The sequence below is a fragment of the Tyto alba genome, unplaced genomic scaffold, assembly GCF_018691265.1.
Source record: "Tyto alba isolate M040663 unplaced genomic scaffold, T.alba_DEE_v4.0 Super-Scaffold_12, whole genome shotgun sequence".
Lineage (NCBI taxonomy): Eukaryota > Metazoa > Chordata > Aves > Strigiformes > Tytonidae > Tyto > Tyto alba.
In genome coordinates, this window is record NW_024881274.1 from 1,784,173 (window position 1) to 1,809,959 (window position 25,787).

At 43.0% G+C, this 25,787-nt stretch overlaps 1 protein-coding gene across 1 annotated transcript in view; it reads left to right on the top strand.

Moving 5' to 3' along the window:
• Window positions 1-1,099: 1,099 nt before the first annotated feature.
• Window positions 1,100-25,787, top strand: part of MYO1D (myosin ID) — a 164,343-nt gene continuing 139,655 nt past the window's right edge. The window contains exon 1 of the mRNA XM_042787118.1: window positions 1,100-1,244. Coding sequence (XP_042643052.1) covers window positions 1,150-1,244 — 95 coding nt within the window. The 5' untranslated portion in view covers window positions 1,100-1,149. The remainder of the gene's footprint in view (window positions 1,245-25,787) is intronic.

A 25,787-nucleotide genomic window follows, 5' to 3' on the forward strand; every position in this document is an offset into this window, starting at 1 on the left:
TAATTAGTCTAATTAATCTAATTAGCCTGAGGTGTCTGGTTCTGCTGTGGTACAGGACTTCAGGGTGCCCTGGTATTCCTGGGAGATTTTTTGTGTGGTTTTATTCTGCATTTATTTGAGGGGGTTTCTTGGGGTTCTGTAGGTGCTGGAGCGAGCAGGGCCTGGGAGGGCACCCAAGGGTGCTGGGGGCAGGATATGGCCCTGCTCGGTGGGGTTCTGGGGTGAGTGGGTGTCCCCTGGGTGCAGGATCTGGCCCTTCCCGGTGGTACCCTATGGTGTGGGGGGGTGTCTCTGGGTGCAGGACCATGTTTTGCAGTGCAAGGCATTGGGGCACAGCAAAAGTGGGCCAGGGGGTGCAGGACGCGGCCCCATCCTGAGCAGCATGAGTGTGTGGGTGGGGTGGTTCCCTGGGGTGCAGCACCCCAGGGTGTTTGGGGCGGGAGGGGGGCTTGGGGCAGCGTCTGGGCCTGCAGGGTACGGGGTGGGGGGCGCATCCTTCCCTGCAGGACGCCGTGGAGCGGGGTGGGCGATCCTCGGGTGCAGGATGTGGCCCTGCAGCACCCCGAGGCTGTGGCTCCCCCCCACCAATGCAGATCCTGCAGCACTCTGAGATTTGGGGGGGGGTGGAGGCGGAGACACCCCCCCCCAGCACCCTGTGCTGGGAGGCTGCTCTGGGTGCAGGATACAACCCTGAAGCAGACAGGGTTGGGGAAAGGGGGGGTGCAGGATGCGGCCCTCCTCTTGGCGTGGGGGGGGTTCCCCTGGGTGAAGGATGCTGGGGGAGGGGTCCCCTATGTGTTGGGGGTGCACCCAGAGGTGCAGGATGAATCCCCTTGGGGGGGGGGGGGGGGGGGGGAGCGCCCCCCGCTGAGGGGACAAGTCCCCGGATGCAGCGCAAGGCTCTGCCCGGCAGGGGGCGCTGGTGCTCCCCTCCCCGCGCTGCGCGAAGGGGCGGGGCCGGCGGGGGTGACGGGTTGCACTGCGCGGGCCGGCAGGGGGCGCCGCCACCACGCCCCCCTCCGGTGCCCGCCTCGCGCCCGCCGGCCCCGCCTCACCGCAGGTGAGGCGGGGCCCGGCGGGCGCGAGGCGGGCACCCCCCCCCCCCGCCCCGGGGAGCGGCGGGGCAGCGCGAGCCCAACCGTCGCCGACATGGCGGAGCAGGAGAGCCTGGAGTTCGGCAAAGCCGACTTCGTGCTGATGGACGCCGTCACCATGGCCGAGTTCATGGCTAACCTCCGGCTGCGGTGAGCGCGGGGCGGCGGCGGCGTGTGAGTGGAGAGGAGGAGGGGGGGGGGGCGGCGGCGGAACGGGACGGTGCGAGGAGCGGGAAAGGGCGGTGGAGCCGCCGCCCCCCTCCCCTCGCTGCCTGAGGAGGCCTCGTCCGCCCGCTTCTCCCCCTCTTCGCCTCAGTTTGGCGGCCGGGGGGGGTGGGGGGGTGCGCTGTGCCGGTTGAGTGAGCTGAACCGGCCCCGGGCTGAGGGCAGCGGCCCCTGCCTGCCCCGCTGAGAGTTGACCGAGCTCCGCAGCGGAGCAAGCCATGCACAAAAACTGGGGGATTTTCTACGAAACGGGGGTGCTTGGGTGCAGTAGGTGAGTAGGAGGGTGCCCAGGGTGCAAGCAGGGAGCAGCAAGCCCTGCCTTTGGGTCCATGGGGGCTTTCTGTCACCCCTTTGGAAAACCTCCCTCTTCTGCTGCTCATCAGACCTCATCTGCTCCACTCTCCGTCTTATGCATCTCCCCTCTAACAGGTCTCTCACCTATGCTGACACATGTGCAAAGTTGAGACAGAATCAAACAGCAATAAAAGTCACCAAGTCCAAGGCTGCTTCAGCCCCGTTGGAGCGTTTACAGCCATTCACCAGTGCAGACTTGCTGCATTAACGTTTTGTGATCTTTATGGTCTTATTTCCCTTCTAGACGCGATGGGCTCTGGGAAGATCTGCATTTTCATCCCTGTTTCTTCTGTGAAGTACAACTAAATCCTGAGCAGCACTGATAGAGGACAGCCGGTGGGGACCCTAAGTCTGCGGCTGTCTTTCAGTTTCCGTTATAAAAGATTCATGTGAGCTCTTCCTGATAAACTCTTATGCCCCTGCTTGTGCAAGGATTTGGTAATTACCAAAGGGAAGCCTTTGGGATGAAAATGTGTCTTAGTGGCTATTCTTCCCCTCACCCAGTTTTGCTCAGGCTTTACTGACTGTTCCTCTCCTGCCACTTGCATTCTGGAGATGGTTGAAATCAATAACTTGTCAGGTCTGTACAGTTGTTGGATGCACCTGAGAGTGGCTCTGGCAATTGCCAAGGAAAGAGGTGGGCTAAGTTTCCTCAACTGGCATGAAACTACTGAAGAAGGAGAAAATTCATCTCTTTAAGGTAATTGTGGTGTCTTCCCTTGATGAAATCTGTAGATTTTGAGGTCTGGCTGCATTAGTGGCTGAGTGATTGGGAATCTTTGTGCTACACAACTGGCTACTGGGGTGTACCTGTCTTCTGTGGTGCTGCAAGATCAGGGCTCAGATCCTGGCAGTGTGAGATATAACAACCAGCATATTTGATGCTATTTTTTCTTCTATATTTTGGGTTTCTATTTAAGTACAGAGGGCATTTGTGTTTAAATACTAATAAAAACAAAATGTGAACAGTTGAGTTTTGAACATGAGGAAATGTCAGAATTAAATAAATTTTGCAGTGCTTCTAAATGCTTAAATTTGTTTCTCATCTGTGAACGTGATGACACTCTTCATTGTATTACAAAGGACTTACAGACAAAGTTATTGTGATTAGCAGGAAACTTGCATGTAACTTTTCTTGGGGTTTTTATTTTTTGGTTAATGTGTATTGGAAATCTAAATTAAATTGGAAATGGATTGTTAGATAACATAGCGTGTTAGTTGCATTTAGGAATCAAATTCATTAATTGAGAGGTGCCTTGCTAATTTTATACGAAGGAGGATGGGTAGAACAAGTGGATCCTTAAAATTGATACGTAGTTTGATTTTAATTTTTTTTTCTGTCCTGTTGCATGCTGATCGTGCCTAAGGATATTTGGACATCCCTGCTGTGTCTAATACAGTCAGGTGTCCCCTTAACTCCAGTACCTGGCACTCAAACCCAGGCTTTTCCTTGTGACACCAGTTCAAACTCCAGTTTCTTTTGCACAAGAACGCATGCGTTACTTTGGCTGTAATCGGCAGTTTGCAGCCAGAGTTCTGCCTGCACTTCAAGGTTGTCTTGTGTCTGTGCTGTGGGCAGATTAATCTTTTGTTAAAAAAAAAAAAAAATACTGTTAATTTTTCTAACCTTGGTGCTATCATCCCCTGACCTTAGGCTTGTCTGCACTGAGATGCTTGGGAAAGCTAGTTTGAATTTACCAGAAGTGTGGCTTTTCAGTAAAATTGCTAAACTCTGATAAGCCCTGTTTGATGCTGCCAGGAGAGCTGTGGCCCTGGCCTGCTGACCCAGCTTCGCTGCTGGTGTTACTGCACTTCTCAAGCAACATTTGCTTCTCTTATTTTTACTGCCTTGGAGACAGTAATTAACTTTTGCTGCTGGTACATTTTAAATTGTATCAGACCCAAATTACACCTGAGATTCTGACCTGTCCAGGGGCTGGTGATACCACGTTGTATAGATGGCACGAGTTGCCTTTGTGCTTGTCATGCACGGACCAGAATGGAGAAATTGTTGCTTCTCCATCATTAACTCCAAGTGCCGGGTTTGTTTGGTTTACACTTGGATGGGCTCCACCCTATTCCATAAATCCAGCTTTCTGCCAGAGCTATTTTTGTTAGGGGTCACTGGATGACCCAAGACGGGTTGTGCTGGATTTAGTTCCCTAGTGAGCCCAGATGTGGGTGGAATTGAAATCATACCAGTTTCAGTGCATGCAAGGATATTTCCCCAAGGATGTCTCTAGTGGGAAAAAGAGAAATGGTGAAGTTGCACTTTTTATTACTTTAATATTCAAATCTAGCGGTGTTGACACGGGCTGGATTAGTGTAGCTGATTTGTCTGGCGACGTGAGTACCTGCCTGGGTAGGCAGGATGCAATGTGAATCTGTGACCTCACTTTCCAACCTTTACGCCTCATGCCCTGTTGTTTGTAGGTTTGTGTAGTGATTCTGCAAGGATATCAGAGTGTTAGTATTTTTTGATGGCCATGTCTTACATTTACTTAATAAACTGGCCATTTCATGTGGATGCTCAAACAGTCACTGCGTGTTACATGTTAATTATAAATAAAAGTCATCCAGTCCTTGAATTCCTTAGTTCTGAGTGGGCTTCGTACCAGCATCTGGTTGTGATTCTTAGTCATCAGAATAATTAAAAAAAAAAAAAAAAGCAGGAGTATTGGAACAATTAGTGTGGACTCAGTAGCTAGCTTTGTTTCTTTAAAGAAAACTTCCAGATAATTGTTCTTTAAGTAGTCGTAAGTATGAATTATTATAAACAGCTGTATTGGAGCAGTTTGCCAGACTATCTGCTGAAGTGCACTCCCTTTAATCAGTTCTCTGTTGACCTTTATTGGCAGGTTGATTACTGCAGTAGTAGTTGGCATTTCAATTCCTATCAGAGGATGTAAGATTAATTAAAAGACTCCTTAAAACAGGGAATCTTGTTAATGCCAAACAGCTCTCAGGTCCTCTCACTGGTGTTCAGGGCCTGGTATTTAGCTGTACTCCAAGTCTCACCTGCCTGTAATCTAAAGAACGTCCTGCTCTGGACTTGTTAAAACACTTTCATTTCAGTGGGTGGTTCTGACTTTATGACTGTGCCTATTCTACAGCAGGTGGAGTGAGATAGTGCTTGTGGAAAGGGAGCAGCAGTCTTGCAGGACTTGCTAACGTTTTGCAGAAATTGTGGCATAGATGAAACTTGTGATGTGAACTTCTGAGTAAGAGAAACACAGAACTGTGTATCACCTCATTTTTCATTGTGCCATAATGAAAATTTCAAGGGACAAAAGTTACCATTTTTAATTTACTCCCTTGTAAGGAGGAGGGCAAGGAGGTTATTTTTCACAAGCATGAAATGTTCTGGTTTATATCGGATTTCTTCTGTTATCTTGCAAACACCACTCGTACTGTTGTGTACAACTAGCATTTGTCGTGATTAACAAATCAAAACTCAGAGCTTTAAAATTGGTATCTACGGTATGCAAAGCGGTAGTTTGATTTCTTGAATTATCTGTTCTGCAGTCTTAGTGATAACTTCAGGAATAACTTCAGGTTAGCTTCCCACAAGGTCTCGAATGCTTTGCAGGAGAGTAAGACGTGATCCCTGCTGTGCTGGGCAGTAAGATGATGTGGGGCCCGCCTGTGGATAAACCCAACACCTCTTAATCAGCTGTAAGTGGAAAGCCATGCTGAAATGCAGGAAGAAAGTAGGCTATTATATACTGCAGCAGCGGGGCAGCATTTGGGGTAGTCCCATATGAGCTGTGTGCTTGAGATCTTTCTGTTCTCACATCTCATTTGTGAGCAGGTGCTACTTGACTCATCTTTTCCTGACTTCTAGTGAGTTGCTAATTTTTCATAAGCATTGTGCAAATCCCATCCTGGGAACACAGTAAACCTTTGTCACGGTTATTAAAGAATTCAAGGATGTGTGAAAGGAAGATGGTGAGGGCACGTGATAAGGTGTAATGATCGTAATATTAATTTTGGGGTTTTTTCCTTTTTTTTTTTTTAAACTAGTTCCAGCCTGAAACCTGATGTGGAAGGCTGTACTAGTCATCCCAGCCCACCTGAGACTGAGGATGTGGTGTAAAGCACTACAGTTTAATAGTCTTTGCAGTTGTCTCCCTGCACACATTGTGGTTTCTGACCTCTTAAAGCAACACTTAACAAAAACACAGCTCTGCATTTAGTTAAAAATATGCAGAAGTGTTCTTTCTACTGTTTATCAACTATTTCTTACAGTGCAAACCCCAGCATCATCAAAGCTATCATAAGTTAATGCAACAGCTCTAAATGAATATTCATTCAAGAGATTTTTGAAAGATAATATTTGTTATTATTAATAATTTTTGATATCAACAATCTGTAAAGAAAATCTGGTTCTCCTTTGAGAATTTTCTGTAAGTGTTTGCTTTGCAGGGAAGGGTGAGGTATAGACCGTGGTCCTATAAAAAGCTTGTAGCAAACTGAAACAGGGAATTGGGCTTCAAATGCTGAAAAGGAATATCTTAAAGGGGTTTTCTTGAGATAGTTGTGTGTAGGCTATGCCTTTAGTGTCTCTCAAATAAAAAGACCTCTTTTTCTTCCAGATGATGTAGTGGGTTGAGTCGGTAGTATCTGTTAGTGTCAAAAATTATCTGGTTTGTGTTTTGAATGACTGGTGTGAATAGCTGTTAGTCTCTTGAGTATGCAGCAGTCTGCTGTGGAGGCCGTTTTGGATACAAGAAGCTGAAGATGGTGTCGAAAATGTATAGACTTCATAATTGCCCGAGTGACCTGAAAAGAAGCTATAATGCAGTTGTTAGCAGCCCTTTCAGTAGGTGATATAAAAAGGCATTTCTTTGTGTAAGTACACAGATGTTCGATCATCCTACAGTTCTGAAGGGCCAAACTCTTGTTCTGCAATTTAGTGTCCTCTAGATCTGGAGACTGGGTTATTTTCCTTTTATCTATCCTCAACAGGTCTGGCAGATCGTAAACACTTTAATTTGTTCCCCTCCTCCAGAGGATCAGAGTCCCCATAAATACATTAGGAACGATTCTTTCCCAGCAGGATGTGGATCATTGATAGCATTTGAGTCTTCATCTGTATCACACCCTTTCTGCTCTTCTGTTGACTTAATCTTACTTAAAGTGGAGTGAAGGAGTGCTGTCTATATTGTATTGAAGTTTTTACACCCGCTTTTTTACCTTTCAAGCACCATTTTAAACATTCATATTTTTAGTTGAAGTTGTGATGGAAGAGGTTTGGCTTCACACTAGGTTGTGAAGTATCTTTAATCCTGGCAGAGAAAATACTACATGAATGCTTGGTTTTATTTGTACTTTTGGTAATGAAATATTCATGCTTAATGAACAAGCTTTTCATGCCTTTAAGCCATTTTAATTTTCTCCTTTTAAATAGATATGAATATCTGAATTGTTCATGTGGTGTTAAATTATAAAAGCTGCTGGGAAGAGTCTGCTTTCTTCCCAGAGAGGGGTGCCTGCCACTGCAGATGCTGCAGGGTGCTCCTCACTGCTGCTCAGACGGTCAGCAGTTAAGTCTCATCAGTTCTTCTCGGCTTCTTCAGACTTGCTCCGCTTGCAGAGAGCTGTCTTGTGTCAGAATTTGGAATGAATGGAATGAAAATTCCCCTTAGTCTATCAAAATTTGAGTTATGAGCTTGGACAGGGTCCAGCCTGATCTTCATAGATGGAAAAGGCCATCGATCTCACTTAAAAAGCAAATCCTAACCAGACAAGTAGCAAAAGGGAGGATCAGGGCCAGCTTTCCGGTATCTGCAGGGACTTAATGTTCAGCTCACGGAAACTGATAGCTGCTGCAGGTGGGCTCAGTGTCTCCTGACAGCGTTCGTATGAACGAAGCATTGAACGAGGTGATGTCCGGCATGGAATTTGTTTTGCCTCCATATGTGCTGAATTTATATAGTTTCACCGAATCTTCTTTTGTACATCTGTCCTCCCCTGACTTATGAATACTTTCTTTTCTCAGAGTGAAATTTTACAGTAGTCTTTTTAATAGCAATGTGGGTGAGGTAGTGTTTAATAATTTTAACACATGGGTGTTGAATAATATATGAGGTCAGATTTATGAATGAGATTAGTCTTTCAGGGTACCTTACAGTTTTAAATTCTTATGTTGGTAACGCTGTGCACCAGAGCTGCTGGTCCTGGCTTGCCAGCTGACGCTGAGCTGCATTTATGGTACTTGTCAGAGCACAGATAACAAAATTTAATTGTAGGCAGCTACCTAGCAGCAAGCTGGGGAGGGACATTCATGTCAGATGGCATCAGCTGTGAAGGAAAAGCCCTACAGAATCAGTTTTGTAACCAGAACTATTGTGAATTAGCTCAATAGATGCTCCTTATTGCATCTTTTTTTATTAAATTATTTTTTTCTGTTGTTTATGCAGAAGATATCTACAAAAAGTCAGCTGCTAATTTAGGAACTCCTCAGCAGCCTTTTTGCTTTCATCCTTGCCACCTTCTGCAATTGTTTTGTAGATGCTGATGAAGTAATATGGGTCCTGAAGATCCTCAGAGTGGGCAGAGCATCTGTTTTGTGATACTGCAAAGTAGAATCCTGTTCTTGTTTTTGACTATCGCATGTTTGAGATGGCTTGTATAATCTGCATCATCTGAAGTTATCACCATCACCTGAATTTCAGTAGCTAAATGTTCGCTTTAAGATCTGCCAAATCCTTATAGTAAATATTAGCTAATATTTGCAGTGAGTCTCATGGTCTCCTTTAATCAAGAGTCCTTTGTATTGACTTCTGTTCAAAAATCTACCTCTTTAGATGGTTTTACTGATCTGCTGCTCCACCAACCCTTGCATTCCTTTCAGGCTGAGCAAGCTTTTACACTACCTAAACATTCTCCCTTTAGAGATGCAGATCTTGCTAGGTATTTGGCTGTTACATCATCACTCTCCTTTCTCAGTTCCTGGGTCATGATCGCATCCTTTTATGGAATGAAGAAATTCTGAGAGGGGGGAGAAGAAAGCAGATGTCTGAACACAGGTTTGGCTACCAGCGTGAAGTAAGGGAGCTGCGTGTCCCTTTGTAGCAAATGCTCATTGCCAGTTCTCAGAAGCAGAAATACAATTTCTAGAAGACTTCTGTTCCTTTCAGGACTTTTTGGTTAGATCCCAGCTCACACTACTGCTATCAGGTACTGATGTTTCTATCTGTGTTAAACAGACCAGGAGGGGAAGTAAGTTTTCATTGAGGTGCTTGAGAGAACAGTTTGGATATGAGGCTGTTCTGTCTCCAAGAGTGAGAAGGGGGCATTAGATAGACTTAACCTGTTGAAAAGACTTCTTTTTCTTCAAATGTAACCCATTAAACTGTTCCTCAGATAACCTCTATCTTTTGCTAGGAAGGAGGTTTTCCTTGTTCCTGGGATTTATTTCTTCTTGCCGAGCCTGCTCAGGGCCCAGCTGCTGCAGGCTGACACAGACTGGGTCTGTTTTTGTGAGAAGTGGCATAGATAGACAGCAGGTAACATGCTGTCAGAGCCCAGCCACGAGAAGGGGAGGTAGGAGGAGGGGCATTTCATCTAAAGAGCTTTTAAATAAAACAGTTGTTAATGATAAGCTGCAGGACCCACCCCAGTCATCATAGATGGTCTTGCAGTGCTCTACTTCAGCAGAAGTGTGACTAGTGCTAGGCCGTAAGGAGTCTGTTCTTGCTTTAACTCTTGATGGTGATGGTACTTTCCATTCTGCCCCAACCCCCCCCCCCCCCCCCCCCCCCCAGTTTCAGAGCATTTTTCTGTGCAGACTTTAAATTTTCTCCTTTAACAGTGTTGGAATATTTGTGTCTCACCACTATTGCAGTCTGCCCTATTTATCTGTCTGCTGAAGCATTTTGCAGCACACATTCCCTGGTTGCTCTGATGTCACTAGCCATCCCTTTTTGATTTAGAAGTTGGCGGTGGCCTGCCCTGTTGCTGCCATTTGCCTGCTTTGACCTGCCAGCCTTGAGATACGTGAAACTTCAGAGAATGGTTAGTGTGTGACTGTTGGGCTGGTCTGATCCAGAGCATTCTTTCCAGAAAAACGTACTGTTGGGTGAAAATATGGCATCAAACCAATTATGTGGTCCCTAGACAGCTGTTCACCTGCCATGATGTCATTTCCCATCCTTGGATGTTTCCTGCTGTATGCCAGGGTGTCAGCTGTTGACTTTCACTGTCCCTCCAAGAAGTGTCATCCCACCTGACCATTCCTTTCTCCTCTTGCTGACTTCCTGTGTTTTTATAATTGTATCCTATGGGTTGTCCTTGGTGACTCCTCTCTCTCCTCTTGCTATCATGACCTTCTTTGTACTTGCTGGACACCTCTGCCCAACTTTCTCCCCTGCTGAAGTGTCTGTTCACGTGCTTTCAGCTCTCCCAATGGCAGAGATCTTCTCTGATCTTGGTGTTGATATTCTCAGCCTTTTCCAGTGAGTTGGCTGGAGTGATCGTGAGCTCTTCTGGACAGCAATTCACTTGTTCTGCCTGTACCATCTGACTTGGTCTTTTCTAGGCCTTTGCATTCAAAGTTAAATCTTGGTATTTCCCTTGTAGTATATCAGACCCAAGTCTGAGCTCTACGCAGAGCTGAATCTCTTGCCTGGAGTCACCTTTGCACTGGTTATGGTGCTCACTTCTTGCCTTATGCCTTGGCAAACCCTGCTTTTCCACATATGCTTGTTCAAATTGTATCTTGTTTTTGCTTTCTGTTTTATCTGCTCCACCTATCTCTGACTCTTTCCTGTTCAACATCAGAAACACAGCTTATCTCCTTCCAATGTTTATCAGTTTCTCCCACAACACTGATCTATCAGCATCTGTCAGAACTTTCTGACAAGCATTCGTGTTCTTTTCCCCCAGTTCCTCCTTTTGGCATGGAAAAAAGGCCATATAAATTTCAACAAAGACACTGTCTCCTCCTTAAATGTCTAATTTATGAAGCCTGCACAGGCTTTGTCATGGTAGGAGGTCTGGTATGCTGTAACCACTGATTATCATGTTGATCTGTTCAAGTAGTTTCCTGGTTCCATACTGGATCTGTGCCCGTCAGAGTTCATGTTCTCTTGGGTCTGGACAGAGCTTGACCTGATGCTGTCCTATCTGAGGTGGTTCAGGTAGAGAATAATTTGCTTATAGCATCACGACCTGTTCCTGTTTAAGGTTGATGTAAATTAATTTGGGAAGCCTGAAGGCTCGCTACGTCTTTCTGGGAAACAAAAATTGGAGATGATTTGTGGCAGGACACTTGCAGTATGTGGTATATGATACGCTGCAAGATGTGAATGCTTAGTTTAGGGCAGTGTGTCTAACTCCTCTCCAAACATAGTGTTTTAAGTTTGTATTTTTGTGCTTGCCACTGTACACATGCAATCTAGCATGCTTTTTTTAGATCAAGCCAACTTAAATGGCGTTTCACTGGAACTTCTGATGATCTTTGAATAAGCTGCCCTCTTAAGGGGCTCCTGATGAAAAGGCTTTCAGTCTTGTTCTGATGTAGAGCAGATGTACATTGCTACCCCTCAAATGAGTTATACCTTGGGGCATCAGCCAAAACTTTCTGAAAAGGTTCCCTTTTAATATCTGGTTTCCATTATGAGCATCAGACTGGTCAGTGCCTTCGTCACTGTACTGAGTTTTATTTATGGTACCCAGGACAAGCTCGCAGTAGGGAAACTAAAGGAGGCTCAAGCAATTTACTACATCATTCTATCCAGGACGCAAAACAGCTGAGGAGTAATGAGAACCCATATTTTAACAGGTTACTGGATGGCAGCAAAGGCTGTCTCACGATGAATAGTGAAGAAAAACAAACGAAAACAAAAAATTCTGTTTTCCCACTGTATGAACAGCATGGCTTTCTTTCGGGAAAGCTCTTCTGTGGTATACTGAGGTGGTCAAATCCAGCATGTCAGCCTGCAAAAACTTCAATGGTTGTAAAAGCCTTCACATCACGGTTATCAAGCACACAATGAAGCTTTCGTGTGGCTAGATATCTTTTCAATGTTTACAGTAAAACTTTTGCTTTTATTCATACTGCTGAACTTCAACTAAATAGGTTATTTTGTTTACAAGATTTAATGATAAAGTAAGTTTCACCTTCAAAGGAAAAATCCAGCTACTGTTTGAAGACCTCTCTTCCCATGCACTGTTTATAAAGCAATTGGGTGTCAAGTTTATAAACTTCTGAGGCTAGAAATAGTGCCTTCTGCTTCTTAATTACAGCTTATTTGGTGTTTTGTTCTTTCTTGATCCTGGGTGTAAAGACCAGGGGAATGAATGAAAGAAGACTCAAAAGAGCTGTAAGTACAATTTAGGTCTCCAGAAAAGTTCCAGAATACCAGACTCTTAGCACGGGGGGTATTTAAGTGAACTTGCTTAGAAAACTTGTTGCCCCTGCATACTCCAAAGAATATCTTCTCTTTTATTTGCTTCTCAAAATATTGGAAACACACGGTGCTGCTTTTCCTTTTGCTTGCAGGGATGTAAGTACCCCAGTATTCTCTTAAAGCTGGATGTAAACAGCTCCTTGGAACAGTAGCTATTAAACTTTGTTGAAAAGTGCTTAGCAATGAGAAAAAAATGTTATTTCCGAAAGGATTTCTGTAGCACTGAGGGTTTTTTTTTGCAAATGAAAGTCCAAATTTACCACAAAAATGTCCCTGTAACCTCTTATAATTCAAAACATATTACTTGCTTTTCAAAAGCACAGGCAAATTACCAGGGAGACTTTCTAAAATAAGAGCGAGGGTTAGATGTATAACTTTGTGGACAATGCTTCTTGATAATAAAGTGTTTCCTTTTTTGAGTTTCCTCTGTGTTGCAGTAAGAAAGTAACTTTATGTGGTTTATGTACTGACCTGTTTTAGGTGAAGTGAACACTAGTGACGTTTGTGTATGACTGCAGGCATTGGTATATAAAAAGGAGTATATTCATTTCCCTTTTTTTCCCTATTAAATGTAGCGTTTATGTCTCTAGAGAAACAAACAATAGAAATCTTGTCTTTGTTCTTAACTTGTTTTTTGGGCTGTATTGCATCCTGGCTTTCAAGGATGCAGACATTCCTAAGCGAGACATCTCCAGTCTCTGGCAGATAATTCTTTGAATTTTTATTAGTTATACTGAACTTAAACCCCTTTGAGGAAATGCCAAGAAAAAGTAGATACGTGTAAACCATTTTAAACCTAGTATAAAACTATAGAGCCAGACTTGATAGGAAACTGAAGGCAAGTTGAACCATTTTGAAATAATTGGGAATATTTGGCTCGATTTTTACAATCAGTTGATAGAAAATCTGTTTTCCATTAAGGGCTTACATTTTTGGAGACTTAAAGGGGGGGCTGCTTATTGTCAAAATGAGTCTTGTTTTTTACCAAAATATTCTGGCTGCCTTCTTTGTTTTTAGGTACTGTCACTCCATTCCTGTGGGTAGTGGAGTGGCCGGTGGGAGTCGGTCACCCTGAATGCCTGACGTGATGGGTGTTGTGGGGTTTGGATGCTGATCACTCCTGCCCTGTGGAGCAGAGGAGTGCTAGGCTTCCAGCTGGTAGGTAGAAGTGTGAAAGCCAGGAAAGCGTGATGGTGGACACTCATCTTCTAAAAGATGCTATGTGTTTCATCCCCCATCATGCAGGAACAAGCAGCAGTGTCAATCTTAGTGTTTTCATTTACTTAAAGAATGCCTGATTTTTTCTTTTTCCTGTTCTTTTTGTTGGGTTTCTGGATCTTTGATCCTCTTATCGAGGAGCCAGGGTGGTACCTAATGCTCACTGTATGAAGGAACAATTGAAGCAGCTGGCTTAGAGCAGATAGATCTTCACTGTTTCCACAACTTCTCTTAGGTGATGACATTGTTCTGGTGACACACCATAGGCCATGATTAACTTTAGAAGCCAGTCCAGATTTGCTGCTACTGAATTTGGGAAGAAAACTCCTTAGTTGATCTTGGTCTCTCCCCGGGAGGTTTTTTCCATAGTTGATTTGTAACTGGTAATTCAGGTGCTTTGCTGAGAAGCTGTTTACTAAAATTAGTGAGTAGACCCTGTACAGATAGACAGATCTGAGGAATTTCCCTTGGTTTATTGTACTGTGGTTGAATCGTTGAAGCTGTTGAATTGGGTCATAATCTTTTAGAATGTTAAACCCATGCAGCATTTTAACTTTTTGCATTTCCTGTATGGTCCTTGTATCTAGAAAAAATTAACATAAGTTAAATACAGCAAACTTAGTGAGTTGTGGAGACATTTTGTAGTGCCTTGACTAAATTAAAGGAAAAAATTTGCTACGGTTACATTTACTAATGTACACCATTAAACCAAAATAAATTGCAGGATGGAACAAATTAACAGGTTCTTACAGAAAGACTGGCTTGGTCAGTAGGTCTGGTTTATGTTGTACTAAGGATGTGGGAAGAGTTTGGAGAGTTCAAACATTTAAATAGTCAGGATCAGTACTGTGTTTTGGTTTTATTTTTGTTTGTGTTTTTTTTTTTTGTTTTGTTTTTTTTTTTTTTGTTTTTGTTTTTTTTTTATTAAAGACACTTCTGCTGCCTTTTTGAAGGCTCCTCCATACCTGTAAATCAGTTATGTGTCAGAAATCTTGTTCTAGTAGTAATTCCCACACCACTTTCACATCCTTTGTGCAGTGCCAAAGTATTTTTCACCTCAAGTGCCAAATTCTTGGCTCTCTTGATGAGCATGGTAAGCCCCATAACCAATCTGGGAAAGCTTCCAGGGGAGGGAAAAAAAAAGCCAACGCTCTAACCTTTCATATGTAGATGTATTGGCTTGTCTTAGTCCCAAACAGTTTAAGATAAATGAGCAGCCTGGGTTTATTTTAGAAGCATTTGACAGTGGAAGCTGATAGCACTAATGGCCAGATCCCCAGTAATTTGCTGTGTAAGTGTAGGAAAATTGCACAATTGTGCCCACCCATCTGGTCATCATTGGGTGTTCACATAGATAGTGGGAGCCTTTGATTATCATTCTCTGAGTAATAGAGTGCAATGGATATTTTGCAAACTGAAAATTCCTATCACTGAAGACAGCCATTCCTTTGTAGTTTTGACCTGGGTTTTGGTACTCTTTGTACACTTCAGTACTATGAGTGCCAGATAGTCTTTTTTTTTTTTTTTTTTTTTTTTTTTTAATGTGGGGAGGAAATAACATGAAAAAACATCCTATCCCATATGTACAAACCATCCGTCTAATAGTACGGACACTCACTGCGTGTAAGTGGTGAGTGAGCAGCACTGACAAACTCAACCATTCACAGATCTTGTTTTCTGCTTTCTGACATTTAAGCCTCTGGGATATGCTGTGGTTGCTTTCAAACTTCTTTACAGTGATGAAAGCTAAAAACCTCTCTTAATGAGAGGGAAGACGGTTGTATTCATTTTACTCTAGGAAGATGTATTTAAAAAAGAAAACCAACCACAATAGTTATCATGAGACCCATGAAATAAATCACAAATGCCAGCGGTGGGTATTATTTCTCAGTCTGTAATCTTACCATGTGTCTACCTCCCTGCTCAGTGCTGCTGTCGCTGCCACCGTTGTCCCATGTTAACTTGTGTTAGCTTGTCCTGCTGTAGAGTTTTTGAACCAAGGATTTTGCTTTTTGAAATTACGTCTTTCACTCAGAGTGGAAGAGTGGAATAGTTTTCAGTCTCACGGAAATTTTATGTGAACACAAAGAAGGTATTGGCAACAGAAGGATTTTGTGGAGCAGGTAATGTCAGCAGTCACTTTCACAGGAACTTTAATGTGATGAAGGTACTGAGAGCTTTCAGAAGGGATGTCCATGACCTTAGGTGCTTTCAGGTGCTGGTGCTAATGCCTGAGAACTAATTTGGCTGGAAAAGGATCTGTTGCTTCTCTGCTCAGGATCCCCAAGAGCCTTCCAGGGTGGGAAACTGTGATACAAGGTGGTGCTGGGGGTCCTGGGACTCCTGCTCATTCAGGGTGACAGACCACCTTCTTCTTCTGTTACCCCTTCCTCAGCACTTGATTCCCACTGTCTGCTCATGGACACATACCCTCACACCCCACCAAACCCCCTCCATGTCCTGCCTGCCCCATCAGAGAGCTTTTAGGTGTCAATGGAAATGTTCTTTTCTGGGCATATTTGTGTTAAGTTTTTCTTTCTGCCATAGTTACTTTACATGTCACCCTTCAGAAAAGTTAAGGGCCTTGCTGATTAGCCAGCATTTCACCCTCTGGAAGCCACACAAGCATCGTTCCTGTTACCCTGGTGAAATGTCTGTGCTTTGCTGTTACATTCTGTAATTATACACACTATTAATAATTTTCTGGTGCTTCTGGATCCCACTGATCCCCGAAAGATCACAAACTCTTTTGCTTTTGGATTTCACATTTGCAGAGTATACCTAGACATTCTTCATGTGGCTTGGATTTTTCTTGCTAGATTTGCCTTGAATTACGTCATAGAGAATAAGTTGAAATAGTAATAATAAATCACCATCCTATTAAGTAGATAGCATCTACTTGTCTTGGTTTGACTTCCTTTCTTATCGAGTGTATTTTAGGACCTCATGAAAACTTAGTAGATCATACTTGTGAAGATGGTATATGAGATTGTTCCTCTTATTGCAAATATAAGCATCCAGTGATCTTAGCATTTGCTTTAAAATTGTCCAGCTGGCACTTCCCTAACAAATTTGGCCAACACCAGTGTTAACATGAAGGTGGCTTTTTTATTTTTGTTACAGACTTAGTTCCTTCTTTTCTATGTACAGATGCGACTGTACTAGGAGAGCAGTTTGGGATTTCCTCCAAAGATGACTCACATTTGCCAAATCCACCTATAGCAAAAATAGGACATGCCATTACAGTGTATGTTATTTAGACTACTTAATATTTTATCCAGTAGTCACTGAACTTTAATTGGTATCCTTTATTGTGAATTCGCATTTTCTTCCCTCATTTATCTACCTAAAGACAAACAAAAACCCCAGCTGAAGTTGGAGTGTGTCTTCATTAATGTTTTTGCTGATACTCTGCCCTCCACCCGCCTTGATTTTATAACTGGGAGTGGATATTGCCCAAGGACATCTTTCAGAAAGCAATAACATGTTACTCCTGCCATTGGCTCTACCTCTTGGCTGGTTTCTGTAGAGCTCAGACTCTTGCTTGCAGCAGCCTGTGGGAGTATTGGTGGTTAATTAGTGTGAGCCACACCAGTCCTGTTTTTTAATTTCCTAGATAGTCCCTTGGTAATCTCCATTTCAATGATAGTTTCGCTGTTGCAAAACTACAGCTGCAGCAAGGACCTGGTTTGGTGAATTGCCACGTAGTTGCATTTCTTGGGGGCTGTGAAGATCTCAGAGCTGATGGGATGGGGCATGAGAGAACTGGGGGAAAACACTTTTCATCTGGAAACCATGCTGTGCAGATTCCTTAGAGAGCAAGAATTGGTCTGATTGGGTACAGAAAACAGTACCCCAGCTGCTAATGTGATCTCTTTGGAGAGCATCATCTACTGAAACAGCCAGAAGGAAGGTAAAGGTTGTTAATGCTTTATCCAAAGCAAGATCTTCCTGCCAGAAAATTTATCACCAGTAGCAGTGTCTTGCGTGGCGATTCTCAAATACTGGTGTGATGAACACACAACTGGAATAGGACAAGTTCAAACGATTTGTAGTTTCAGGTTTTTTGTCTGTTCAGGACACTTTCCCATTCTTTCCCATTCCCCAGGATCTTGTTGCTAAAACCTTTGCCCTCTGGCCTGTCTTATCCTTTAGAAAGTTTGTTTGGAGTCAGGAAATTAATGCGAAGGTTAAATGGGAGGCAATTGTCTCCACTTATAGATTAAATGAGTGAAACAAAATACTATGGCCTAGATAAAAGTGCAAGCTATGTATTTCCAGGATGAAATTAGCCTTGTTAGGATGCTTCTTTTGGCATTCCATTAATTTACAGAATTACTTCCTAATATTTACAGATACTACTTCCTGAAAGGAGATTGTTATCAGTGCTTTAATGCTCCCTCGGGGCTGCAACAGCAGGGTCACCTGTAGGAAACCTAAACAGGTTCATTCTTCTCAATTTAAATTCCTCCTGTCAAAAGGGGAATAACTGCATAGGGAAATGTTTTTAGGAGGATACTGTCTGCTCAGTGGTGGTCCACCTTCACTGGATTCAGGTTGGTTGTGTCACAGGGAGGGATGGTGCTTTTCAGCCCTGTGATTATTAGCTATACTCCACCCTTGAACACTCCCACTCCTTTTGCTGCTCTTCCCTTGGTGGCTGGCACAGACTGACGTTACGCCAGAGCGTCGGCATGGCCAGTGGTTGCATAACGTACTGCAGTGGGCTAACCAGCTTTAGCAAAACAGTCATCTTGGACAGACATTGCAGTGAAGTAATGATTAATCGGGGAAAAATTTTAACAACCTTAAATGGCAGTAAATTTATTTTGGCAGGTGGAGACTGAGAAAGTCATTGCTGCCATGTAGTGAAGTGCTACTCTGAAGAGTTAGAATCACATTTTATCTGCCATAACACTTTTTCTTGCTGTCTCCTGTCTCAAACTTTTACCAAAGTAAGAGCTCCAGTACTGAAATCTCCTTTTTACAGATATCTAACATGTTTGCCATCCATGTCAGAATGTGGAATGACATTTTTTCAGACTCTCACTAAACATTGGAAGTACCATTGCTTCTTGCTTCAGAGAATGCAATGCACATGCTGATGGTTAAGGAATGAAATACCCTTCTGAATTGACATGACAGCTACAGCTTTATTCTAAAGTTTGTCATTTTTCAAACATATGAACTGGCATTGCAAACAACACTGAATATTTAGTTTGAGACTGTACAGGATAAAGTGACGTATCAGCCTGCCAGACTGAATTTTTTGAATATTCTTGCAATATCTTTCTGAAGGTGAAAACGTAACAGAGTTCATCAGAGAGATTTATTTAATAGTGTACTGGATTAATACTGGAGCTTTTTAGATTAAGCGAGACAGTAACCCACATTTAAAAGATCCTTGAGAAGCAAGTGATACAGGAGAATTGACTATGCTGATAACTTTAACAACGTTCAAGATGTGAATTATTTTTGATTCAAAAGCTCCAAATTCTCACCAGCTGTACTCTTGTATTTTATTTTGAACAGGAATTTAGCTTTGACTTCAGGAGTAGGTTGCTGGCATTTCTCTTTTTTAATCTCTACTTGTTGTCCAACAAGAGTTACTGTTGGTGCATCCATAAATTTCATGGAAGTTTATTTTATTGAGGAGACTCTGTTCAGGGTTGAAAGCACTTACTTGAACCTAAATTTTATATGCTTTAGAAAACTTTCAGCCTCTCTCAGATTATAATGGCTAGGTAGGAGGACTAAAAATGACTGTTGAATATTTATATAATGTTGTTATTGCCTGAGATGCAAAATATATGCAACCTGCAGTCACAGTGACAGCACTATTTCTGGTTATGGCGTTGTCCTGTGTTCTTCTTTCTTTAACGAGCAGAAGTGGTAACATGTATGCTGTTTTCCTACCAACGCTCTACTGAAAGTAAATGTAGTCAGCAGACAGGGAACTACACAGCCACTAAAGACCATGTGTTAGAGTAAGTGTTTTCCTTGTAAAAAAATAATAGCATGTATTTTATATAGTCGATCTTTCTGCAAACAGACGAGTTGTTAGTGTGGCAGGATGTAATTCCATTTTCCTTAGTAGCTTGATTTCCTTTTGGCTTGTGTGTGCTTAAGCTCGTCACTAGTCTTGGGCTGAATTGAAGTTGACTCTAAAGTACTTTTTTGAGTAATTCAAGGAAGGGATTTTTGTGAAAAGATTGTGATTTGCTTTTTATCTATAGTAAATGTAGGCGATCTGTAGAACTTATAAATATCAAAAGTATAGGCCCATCTGTACATAATTTTCAAAGTCACATTTTATGGCTGCATATGATGGTTGTAGTTTGGAGTGTAAAGAACCAGCTGGCAGACACTTTTACTTGTTTCTTTAACAAGGTATGAAGGCATAACACACATCTGAAACAGCTGAGAGATTGGTATGGCTTAAAGAGTTTATTAAGTTTACTTAAAATCTTAAAGCAACTCTAATTTAAGGCATGTTGATTTCTTCAGAAAGCTTTTGTTAGTTTGGATAGAGGCCATGTTATGTAAGATGTAATTATTTGGCATCAAAGTAGTGATTTTAACAAGGAAACAGTTTAAAGCTTGATGTGGTCTCTGTTGTGGCAGTAATAAAGTGTCAGTGCATACAGGAATAAGACACAGGTGAGGTATGTTTATAAAGGCATAGTTTCCCGATTTATTAGATCACAATAGCTGTATCTCATTTCCCTCCAGTTACCTCTCTGATTGGTGACTATCCTGAGTGCCAACAGCCAGGAAAATGAGAAAACAATCAGGAAAAACTTCTTTATTCATGTTACTCAGAGTGCTTTGAGGCTGCAGCTTGCGACTCCAGTGTGTCATTGTCTCGTAGAAGAACTCCAAGAGGTGCCCCACTGTCAGTGTGGATGCTGCTGAGCAGTGGTGCAGCCCAGGAGGAATATTTTGTGTGGCTTTACCCAGGCTGAGATGGGGTCAAGCCTGCTATCAGCAATGTGTTCAGAGGATGGAGAGGTCTAGTACTGCTGGCTCTGTAGCCATAGCTGAGGTGGTATTAAATCCATTTTCCTGATATTGAAAAGAGTTGTTATGAACCTCCTTAAATTCCCTTTAACTAGCTGCTTCATTTTCCTTGTGTGGTTTTTTTTGGTTTTTTTTTTTTTTTTTTCCTTTGCCCTAAATGGAGTCAAGGCAGTCTGGAATAATGTGTATGGAATTGACAGGCCATTTTTTGTTGCATACAGTTTTCCTTTGAGATGACCTTTAAGCCTTGTGCTAGTTGCATTTCCATGTAGGGAATCCTTAAACTATTTGATATTATTGGGGGGCAGGGAGGGGGGCAGGCTTCAATAGAAACAGAATTTTGTATGTTTGTTTTCTGATAGTAAACTGCTTTCTTGTATGTCTTCCAAAAATTCACCCAGAAAGTACTATAAACTGGACTGAAGATACTATAAACTGGAGTACTTTCAGAGAGGTGACAGCAGAAGCCGTTTGTGGGGTGAGAAGGTCTGTGGGGCAGAGCAGGAACACACTGAGCACAGGGGGGCGGGTGACTCCAAGGGCCAGTGCCCTGCTCGTGTCCTGCGCAGCTGCAGCAGGAGGTCTGGCACTGAAAACGTTCCGTGATCCCTGAAGTACACAGAAGACACAGGATTTCTCAAGATCCTGGCCTCATTTTAAGTTCTGGATAAACTGTGCCTTAGTGCAGCACCAGGGAAGGTTCTGGAGAGCAGCTCCTCATTCTTGACCTCTTCCTCACACATTCAAATTCTGGAAAAGCAAAGCTTGACGAGAGCTAGATTGTATCAGGAGCAGTGAAGGCTTTTGTCTGTGCTTGTCAGTGCATCTTGGAGTTTTAGTGTCTAGTCCTGTTTTGGAAACTTACTTCCTTTTTCTCCTCTTAAGTCATTCTGTGATTTGTATGAACTGTAGAGGATGTTTCACTACTGTGTTGAGCATAAACTTTGGGTTTTTTCCGAGCTCTCCAGCTTTCACTTCCATATTGGTGATCAGGGATTGAAGGTGGTCCTGGGGCTCAGTTGCTGTTCTCTTTGCAGCTGTGGGTGTCGGTGTAAGAGGTAGCTCCTCACCCAACCCCTCCTGATCCATCTGCACTTTTCCTCCCTGGCCCAGGGAAAGCATGGCAGGAGCAGTTGTAGAGAATGCTCTGGCACGAAGATCCCTCTATCCTGAGAAGTAAGAACAATCCTGAAGGAGATCCTAGAGGAATGAATTTGCTTAAAAGTGTTTTTCCTGTTCAAAGCTTTTATGGTTGTCTGCAAGATGACATTAGCTGTCGTGTTGGGGAATATCAGATTAGTATTATATGGTCAGAATGCTTGTCATATATTTAGTACTGGTTTATGAGGCACTAAAGGGATGAAGGAAGTCAGTGAGTTGATGACAGACCCACTGCACAAGCCTTGGACAAACTGGCTGAGGGGTTGATTTTCAAAGTTACGCCCCTTATATTGAAGGTACCAGCCTGGCATGGACTTACTTTGCTATGGAGGAAGGTACAGGTCTTTCTGCTTAGAGAATTTTGTGGTCCACAGGTCACTGGAACTCGTTTACAGCTATTTTTATTGTATTCGTTTCCTTTGGATCTATACAGTATGCTTGTTCTTTTAACGTCCTACTTTTTATTATGATTATAGATTGTGAGTGCCAGCAGTGAAGGCGGTAATGCCTGTAAATGCAATTCTGCCTGGGAGTGCCTGGCAGCATGTGTCCTTCTATAATGTCAGACGTTTTGATTTGAAACAGACCTTTGTTTGGATGCCTTACTGAATAATCTGTCAATAGCTGAAATAATACCTTGTGGTAAGTGGTTCTGCCAGAAATCCCACTTGCTTGTCTGGCTAGTTCCATGGTCACAGCTAATAAACTGTCTTTGCTCACACTACAGCTCATTTTGCTCCTGAATTGCCCCTTCTGCTATAGATCTGTGTGTGCTGGCTGAATTGGGTTAGTTACTGCTTAATTTAATGTATACAAGCAACTGCTTGCTCTGCTGTTCTGAGCCCAAGTCTGTGCACTGGGGGTTAACTCATTCCTTCAATGTTCCTTGTGAACCTGTGAACTTCCTGGGGGGATTTAATGATGGGAACACCAACTCAGACCACCTGCCTGACTTTTGGCTGACCAGGGCTAAAAATCATAGCCTAGCTGGACTTCTCTTTTCGTTGCATGAAATTGTGGTGTGAAGACAGTTTTCCCTCTTTTAAATTATGGTTGGGTACAACAGGAGGGAGGAACTTGAGGGGGCCGTGAGCCAGTTCCAGGTTTCATGAAGCAGCAATAAAGGTGCTATTACAAATGAGCAATGGCTTGTAAAGGGTTGCAATCTGCTAATGTAGGTTACTGGGTTGATGCCATTGATTTAATAACGGTTCTTTAATCTGTTTTGATATTTTGTCAGTACTTTCAGTTTGAATATGAGGAATAGGTCCCTTGTGAATTTTTGATTATTTCTCTGGGTCATTTTAATAGTTACAAAACCTGTCAAATAACACTCAGCTGCACAGCTGCTATTTCTGATCGAACTATGAAGATAACAGCCTCAGTAATTGCAGTGGTGTTGAAGTAATTGTCATTCAACAAGCTGTAATTTGAAAATGGGTACCACTGCTTGGCCAGCGTGGTAGTAGAGTTTAGAAGCTTTTAAAGTACCACGTTATGATACCTTTGTTATATACTGCTTATATCTGATTAGCATGTAATGAAAGCATCACACATGCTCATCTTAGCTTTTGTGTTATAATTACACATTTAAAAAGCAATCAATGCTGTGGAGAAACTGAGAAGTGCAGCAAGAGCCTGTGTTTAAATAACCAGCCGTACACTTCTGTCCACTTTTTGAAGATGCTATATGGTGTGTGATGTACAGTAGTTTGTACAATAACAGTTGGTCAGTGTATTATGAAGGCCATGGTATCATACAGTTGTGTTAGTTTGCCCTGCAGAGGCTGCTGTTAACAAGAAGAAAGTTTATGAAAGAAAGAAGTGTGTTACGGTCAGTGCAGTTTCACCTTGCTGCTCATACCGGTGGAGCTTAGTTACGTATTCTCCTTTGAGATCTCTTTGGAAACAAAGTTGAAGCAGACCAAGGAAGGGACTTCAGGAGCAAAGCAATCTGCACCAACCCAGTTAAAACAGGAATACAAATACTGCCATCGTTTGGAAGGGGGTGATCCGTAAGTAAGGAGGTCAGCAATAAATGATCAAAAAGAATCTCAAATTTCTGAAAGTCTCCCTAGTTTGTGGATGTAATGTTTCATGTTGTGTATATACTGTTATGCTGTTTGAACTGAAATGGTGCTTTATGTTGGCAGTAACACCTGGGTGTTAGCAGCATCTTCTTTCCCTACTTAATGAGGGAGATGGGGACTTAAAAAAAGCCAGTCAAGCAGCAGTCAGTTAATATTTAATTTTAGTAATATCTGTTTTATTTCCTGTACATTTAATACTTGGTTGCCCCGGAGTGGATGACCTGGTTGCACGTTAACCACACCATTGATAAAGGCGTATGTGAGCTCCATTCAGAGGCAGCTCTGACCTGGCACAGCAGCCTAGGTGTGGTGCTGGGAGAATGTGCCCGTGCTGCTTTCAGGCCAGGGAGTCATATCACTGTTTTCTCACCCTGTGGAGCTCTGCTTAATGAAGCTGCAGAGCTGAGGTGGCTCTACACAGAGCTGGCTTTGGCCTTTTGCCACCGTGTTCTCAGAGGAGGGACCCCAGGGAAGAAGCTGCAGAGATCTCCTAGCAGGAGGTGAACCCCACTTGTGCAGCGTAGACACCACACAGGAGCTAGTGATGTGAAGAGCTCCTTATATAATCAGTGGAAACCTGGTCAATGCAGCTGATGAATCAACCCCAAAATTTCACCTGCCTGAATGTAGGTATCTAGTGGAAGGCTTGTGGCATTGTGTGGCTAACCCAGACGCAGTGCTGGCAGGCTGGGAATGCAAGTGCTGCTCTCTGTGGGGTTTGGCAAGCTGGCTTCATCCTGCAGGGCTGCTCAAATTAACAAAATGTAACCTGGCCTATGTTAAGGTGCCCTATGGGACCAGCCATCGTGTGTGGTGCAGAATGTGGTCTGTTGGAGAGCTCTGGGAGTATCCCTGTGAAAGACCTGTTGAGAAAGATCCCTCTCCCAGGACTGCTGCAGATGCTAGGCAGTGTGGCTGGCGAATCGTCTGCTTGACAAGGAGCTAGCACAGACACCGTGCTTGTGAGCTGCTTTGCATCATCTGGCCTGTGGAACAAGAAACTCCCCGCAGCGGATCACAAAGATGGTACAGTGGTAGCCTTTGTATAAAAGCAAGATTCATAACATTGAGGGCACAAATCGGGGAGGTAGTATTCCTCCTGTAGATGCCTAGATCATCTAATGGATGAAATCCAATTTTACAAAATGCTGAGCCATTCATTTACAGATGAGTAATGTGCTGTAAATTGCAAGGTCATGGATCAGCAGTGGAGGATGATTAGAGGACACTACATGCGCTGCGTGGTACCAGCCACCAGTTCAGCGTGCTTCTAGAAAACATTCATGAGGCTCAAGGATGCAGTGGGAGGAGATGCAGTCAGTAAAGACAAGGAAATGTTGATATGACTTGCTAAAATATTAGCAGGCTTTTAATAACTATAAACTAGTTTGTTTCTCTGTATTTAAAACAGGATAAATTAGAAGAAGTAGAGATGTTTATTATGATGAACAGTTACCATTGGTTTCTGGAAGGACAGTAATAAAAGTTTGACTTGTCTAAACTAAAAGCGGAAACAAACCCTCCAGCTGATGGAATTACACTTTTTCTGTTATCTCCTCCCAGCCTTCCTTCTCTCTCTGCTTCTCCTCATTCCCATCCCTCCCCACCAAAAAAGAGGTAAAGAATTTATGGAATGGCACTGGTTGGTAAAGCAGCACTAGGTGGTAGAGGGGAAATCGTGAGTTATCACTGCTGGCTGCTTGCACAGGCTTGTTTTAACATACTGATCCTCTGATTTAGGGCTTCCACTTAGTGTTTGCAGAGGCCACACAGGAACCCTTGGTCCTGGCACACTGCTTTGGCTGGTGGGTATCTTTTGTTCTCTTCTCCGCAATCGGATAAGCCGCAGCCCAGATGAGGCATTTTCAGGGTGAACCGACGCTTCAAGTGGTATTAAACTGTTTTGGATCCCTGGTCTGTCTTACTTGAGGTTGCATCCACAGATTTGGACTAAGGAAAGGATTTTTCTTAGATCAGGTTATTGGGCAGTTTAGAAGGGTTTTTGTGTGGCCCATTTCCTAGAATCATCAAACATTTTCACTGCTGAACTGTAATTCTTCTAGGACTGAGACAGAAATTTCACTACACAAGCAGGTAGCTTCAAAAAATGAAGCTTGCTTGCACTGAGAAAATAGAAGAAATAATTAGCTGTTTTTTATCTACTCTGACCTGGAACTTTGAGAGAAGTGAAGATACGGTGTTAATAACTC